Source organism: Remersonia thermophila, chromosome 4, assembly GCF_042764415.1.
Source record: "Remersonia thermophila strain ATCC 22073 chromosome 4, whole genome shotgun sequence".
In the NCBI taxonomy this organism is placed as follows: Eukaryota; Fungi; Ascomycota; class Sordariomycetes; order Sordariales; family Chaetomiaceae; genus Remersonia; species Remersonia thermophila.
The window spans coordinates 2,749,834-2,755,833 of NC_092220.1; the positions used below are offsets into that span (position 1 = coordinate 2,749,834).

The 6,000-nt window shown below is 58.7% G+C and overlaps 1 protein-coding gene across 1 annotated transcript; it reads right to left on the reverse strand.

The window, feature by feature from the left end:
* Positions 1-1,676: 1,676 nt before the first annotated feature.
* On the reverse strand, positions 1,677-4,131 carry VTJ83DRAFT_4926 (uncharacterized protein; the record flags this gene model as incomplete). The annotated part of the gene is made up of 3 exons (XM_071011469.1): positions 1,677-1,811; positions 1,900-3,243; positions 3,379-4,131. 3 exons carry the CDS (start codon positions 4,129-4,131, stop codon positions 1,677-1,679), a joined length of 2,232 nt encoding a protein of 743 aa, XP_070866376.1.
* Between the last annotated feature and the right edge of the window lie 1,869 nt (positions 4,132-6,000).

The window sequence follows — 6,000 nt, forward strand, 5'->3', positions numbered from 1 at the left end:
GCGGATTCTGATTCTTGCTTGGGTTGGATCCCTCCCTCTACCCAGGGTGGTTTGTATTTTCTAGGGTGAGCATGACCTGGCGTTGGGCGTTTTGATTCTCGGCACAGTACCTTAGAGTAGGTAGGTAGTAGTATTTCGCAGGCAGCATGTAAGGTGGGCGCCAGGGGCGGGGGGGGGGGGGATAGGGAAGAGTCCGAGCCGGAGCCGGAGGTCTGGCTGCCTGACCTTGCAAGCCCCCCTCCACCCCCCCCTCCCCCGGGTTGTTTTCTCTCGCATCCGAATCATGAGAGAGCTGGGTGGGTGATATCCAAAAGGATATCTATCCATCTATCTATCTACCCATAGATCACGCCCTGATGGAACATGGCTGTCTGACAACGAGGCAAGCGACCTTGGTTGGATGTCGGACATATACACGGACACACACATAGACTCTCTCTCTCTCTCTCTCTCTCTCACACACACACATACATACATACATACATACATGCATACACTTGCATATACCTATGTATACGCTACTACCACGGGCCTTTTTTTTGGTCCTCCGGTTTGCCAACCGGGACTTGGTGTCTACAACGAGCTGAAGGAAAGGGGGGACGTGGTGGTCCCCTTGGATACCCAATCTATAACGAGACGCTTCAGCATGGATGCTCTGTTCAGCCCTGTGACACGCGCCAGGGTTTCTCAGTGACCCGGTCGATCATGATGATACAAAGGAAAAGAGGATTGATGATCATGTTGATGATGTTATTTGCTTTCTCCTTGCCTAAAACGTATTCACCGGCGAGCGCCGCATCGAGCATGCAATGGCGTTTCCTCTCTTTGTCTACTTCGCATCGTTACAAGCTTCTCTCATTTCCTTTCCCCCAATGTTCCCTTTTCCTTCTCTTCTTCCCTTGACGCATCACCCAGCACATCAGGCACGTCCAACATCAACGTCCAGCCATCCCCAAAAACCCAGTAGGTAGTTAAGAGTTAGACTTGTGTGTGCTCGCGGCTCCGGCTCCAGGCCTCGCCAGGCCCCCTTTCCCTTTCTTCCCGCCCCCCTTTCCATTCCCCCCCTCCTTTCCCTCCCATCTTAACCTGTACATGATAACCCCCGGTTACGCGCCATCGTCTTACCCCAACCACCACAGCCGTCTCTGAAGACGAGAGGGGGGAAAAACAAAGGAGAAGAGACAAAAGAAAATGGCTGCCATGTGTATGCCGAATGATGTTGCTCTCTCCCATCTATGCCACCGTCGCCTCCGCCGTTAACGCCGGTTTATCAGTAGTAGTGACACAGTAAAACGATAAAAAACAAAGAAACGGCAAAGGAACGAAAGATAACGCGAGGGGAATTATAAACAGAAACCAGAGAAGGAGAGACTCGTGGCTCGTGCCAGGCTCACTCTTCATGCATGCATGCAACAAACGCGAAAACAGGAAAAAAAAAAAAAAAAAAGGCAAAACGAGGAATGTAAGAGAGCAAAGCGCGCCAACCCGATGATGCCGGAACCAGCAAGACAAGCAAAGGAGATGACGCTGCCGTTGCTGCATCCATGACTGAACGAGCCAGCTGGCAAAAAAAAAAAAAAAAGAAAAGGATGGGGAGGGATCCTTTTCTTTTTTTTTTTTCTACGCAAGCCGAGGGGTATCAACCAAGGATACCATGTGCTCGGAGACGAAAATGTTCACTTGCGGTTTGACCGGCTCTGGCTACGCTCGGGGGCGCGAGACTGCGAGCTGCTCGTGTGGTTCGCGTCAAAGTCGTAGCCCTTGAGCGTCCCCTCATACTTGGGGTTGCGCAGGAACTTGGGCACCGAGTCCTGGAAGGCGAGATGCGTTAGAAAATCCCTTGTGCGGGGAGGGCGACGAGGAACGGGTGAAAAGACGAGAGAGGATGGGGAAGCTTACGCTAGCCATGAGCTTAAACACGGCGTTCTGGGCGTCCTCAAAGAGGGACGTCACCTCCTGGAGCGTATCAATCATGGCCACGTCCTGGCCGACGGCCTTTGTCATGCGGGTCGCCAGGTTGTTGCGTAGCTGATGATCAATGTTGAGCTCGCAAGGGGATCCGGGGGCGAGGAAGGCATTGTAGATGCTGTAGGCCTGGGCCATGATCTCCTTGATGGCGTCGAGCGAGGAGGCGTTGGAGGGGCTCTTTTGCGCGGTGCGGATGGCCTGGCGGCAGTGGCGGACGAACTCGTCGACGTCGAGGTAGAAGGACAGGTTCTCCTCGCAGTGCGTGTCGCGCAGGTTCTCGCGGAAGAGCAGGCGCAGCGCCGGGTCGTTGAGGATCCTGTCGAGACGCTGCGTGTTGGAGTCGCGCGGAATGCCGCCGGAGCGGTTCGAGGCGAGGGCGCCCTCGCTCTCCGAGGCGCGGCCGCGCGTCAGGGAACCGTTGACGAGGTCGCGGCCCTTGGCGGTGAGCTGGTAAATGGCATGCTTGGTGGGCTGGAACAGGTTGCTGGCCGGGTACTGCTGCATGTAGGTGCGGTCCTGCTGGACCGCCTCCATAAGCTCGTACTCGACAAAGAGCGAGGCGATCTCGTACGTCTCGCGGCGGTCCACCGTCGTGGCGCAGTCGAGCAGCCAGTCGGCCGCGGCGCGGCCCGTGAACGTATCCTTGTACGTCTTGCCGGCGATCTTGCGCTCGGCGGCCATCTTGACGCCCGTGAGCCCATCGCGGTAGTCGCTAAGGGATTCCGAGTCGGCCGCGCCCACGCTCGGCTTGACGTTGTAGCCGTTGGTGCCGATGAACCGCCGGAAGATGACCTCGATGGTGCCGCGGTCCGTCAGCAGCTTATCCGTCTGGCTGTCCCGCTCCAGGATCACCAGGTGCGGAAGCGCCATGCTGACCAGCTCGCCCACCTGCTTGTGCTGGATGCCGTTGCGCGAGCAGAAGCGGTCAAGAATGGCGATGCCCTTGGGGGTCAGCTGCCACACGATGCCCTTCATGGCGTACACCTGCTGGTACTTTCCATCGGCCGACTCGATGAAGCGAGCCTCGAGGAATCGTTGGCAGATCGACCGGGCCATGTCCTTGGCCATCGAGAAGGTGGTGGTCGTGGTCGTGGTGACGATCCGCGACGGGTCCTTGGGATCCGGCATGCGGTTGGATTGCGAGAACTTGAGGGACCCGAGGTTGTTGATGGCATCCTCCGACAGGAACGTGTACTCCACCTTGGTCAGCCGCACGCGATGTGCCGAGAGCGGCAGGAGGCTGACGATCAGGGTGGCGAAGAGATCCTTGAAGTCCTGAAGAAGGGGGTGGGGGTGCATGGTTAGCGACCGAGTCCGCGACGCTGCCGAGGTTTTCCTGCTCCCTCCTCTCCCACCATACGACGCCGTGTACCCCACCGCCAACCCCCGGACGAACCACGACTCACTCACCTTGGTGTACGGACGGTCATCGTCCGTCATGCGGAGGAGCCGCGATGATGTTTGATGCATCTTGTTGTTGTAGCGGGGGAGACGGGTCGGTTCAGGCTGGGACGGATCCGTCTCGCTGTAAGGCTGAGACGGAGGATCGCCGGGGAGGGGAGAAGCGGTCGTGGGAGTCTGCGGGCTGCCCTCTCCGATGGTCGACCCCGCAGCGGGCGGCACGGCGGTAGCGAAGCTGGTGGACAAGGGCCGGGCGCTGCGAGGACCCTTCTCCGGGTTGGACTGGCCACCGGGGACGAACGCGTCGGGTCCGTACGAGGAGGTTCGACTCTGCGACTGGCGCGGGCGGACCGTGAGCGTCCTATCAAAGAAGGCGAAGAGGCCGCTTGAGCGCTGCGAGCTGATGGAGGCGTGGCTCAGGTGGTGGTTGTGGTGCTGTTGCGACAACCGATGGCTGCTGATCGGGCCGGTCGAAGTCGGGGATGGGGGCGGAGTGCGAGCGACAGGAGCAGCAGCAGATGCGGAGGCGGCGGCTGCGGTTGTGGTTGTGGTTGTGGTTGCGGTTGCGGTTGCGGTAGCCGTAGAAATCGCTGAGGACGCCGAAGTAGGGGCAGCCGATGGTGAGGTTGAAGAAGTCTGACTCGACGGTGACCGGGTGGCGGTGGAGAGGGACGAAGGAGCGGTCTCGCGGATCGGCGACGGGTTGGCGGGTACTTCAGGCAACGTCGAGGAGGAGCGAGCAGGCTTGGACGTCGCGGCCATCTACATAACTCCAAGCGGTGGGGGTGTTAAAAATGGGGAGGGGAAGGGGGAAGGGGGGGGGGGGTTAGGAGAGGAGATAATTATGGGACTGGGAAGGGGAGGGGGGGCGTGTGTGGTGTTTTGGTGGGCGGCGTGGTCCGGGACTGGAGCAGGATTCGGTTCAAATAAAAGAGGGACTCCCGGTAGAGGGGCGGGCGAAACGTGGAGCGGGCCCGGGTCGTGGACCGGCTGCGAATGGAAGGACGGCGACGAGCCCTCACCAAGGCAAAGCGTGCCAAGGGGGGGGGGGGGCCGGGGGTACCTGTAGGGCATGCGTGGTGCAGGAACAAGGGTCGGAGCAGGGGGAGCGGGGAGGGGCCTCATCCGCTTGGTACCAGTCGCCTGCAGGTCACTGGTACTTCCAGGTCGCCCGGCCCAAGCGGATCCCCAAGCGGAGTCCCAAGCCACCTGCAGCGCCAGCCCGGCGCCCTTCCACGATTCCAACCTTCCAGCTCTTGTTTCTTTTTCCCCCCTGGAGTTCGTCCAGGCTTCGACAAAACATTCCATTGCTTCCATGGCGAGGTCTTCCAAGCTCCATCCCGCTTCTCCAGAAACAACAAACAAGCTCAACGGACGATTATACCTCACCAATGCCAGCGGTCGCCTCTTTCTGGCTAGCGGCTCGTGCTCTGGGGACTTCCAGAAAAAGGGAAGCCGTCTCCATTGGAGACTCCATCAAGGTCACCACGGCTTCTGCAGACCGCCACATACCCATCTCAGGGAACCCCTCTGCACAAGCCAGCGAGGGTTCCACCATCTCAGTAGTATCACGCTTGACAGTCCCGTTTCCTTTGTCCGTACGTGGTACTCCTCCGTGGTCGTAGGTGCAAAAAAAAAAAAGAGAGATTGTTGGGGAGTGCCTTTCAACCCTTTTTTTCTTCTTCCTGGTGCTGTCCACATGTTGAGAAACTGGTTCCCCCCGGTTCATGCGCGAAAGATCCTCTCCCACCCAATGTGTGAATGGAAGTGGCTCGTGGGTGACCCTGCAGCAAGCAAGACAGAGGACATTGGTTTTTGATCAAGTGACTTTAGCCCAGCGGCGACAGCAAAATCAATTGGGCACATGGCTTCGGGCCCACGGTTTGGCCGCGATGGGCAGGCAAGGCTTTTGATCCTCACAGCCCCGTGAGTATGCAAAGCGCTTGTAATGCAATGTTTTGGGCAACTCCCATGCACGCACGCTATACCTCCATACGAGGCTACTGTCCGAGAGAACCCCCCTGGGGCGTTGAGGGTGGCAGGATAGATCAATACTCTAGACAACACTTAGGCACCGCTGCGCGTGCTGGAAGGCGGAATGATGCAACGGAATTCGGTTGCCTTTCCGATCGCTCGGTTCCGCTCACACGTGTCTCTTCGCACTCCCTCCATGTCTCGCCCGACAAGCCACCGCGTGGAAGAGATTACTTCAGCCGGCCGTTGCGGGTGTGTTGCTAGGTCACGGAATTTTCCTTGCCGGCCCTTGCGCTTTCTGAACCAAGACCGGTGGCTCGGCTACCCTCCTACGAGGAATCCCGAAACAAGCCGGAGCATGAGCGACAAGTGACGGGCCAAGGCGGTCAGGAAGCTCTGCTACGCGGCGGCTCCGTTCGCGAATGGATCTGGTCTGGAGGCTCCAGCTCCGAGAGGACCCAACACAAAACTCTGTATGTCTTGGGATACGCTGCGAGCAGCAAGCTGGAGTTGTTGTTGCATCGCCCTGCCTGGACCCCCAAGATGCATAAGAAAGAAACGTGTTCTGTGCTGCTGATGCTGCTGCGGCGGCGGCGGCACCAGCAGGTTGCATCCCTACGGTTGGGTGCATGAAATCAGCAACCTGGCGCTCCTACG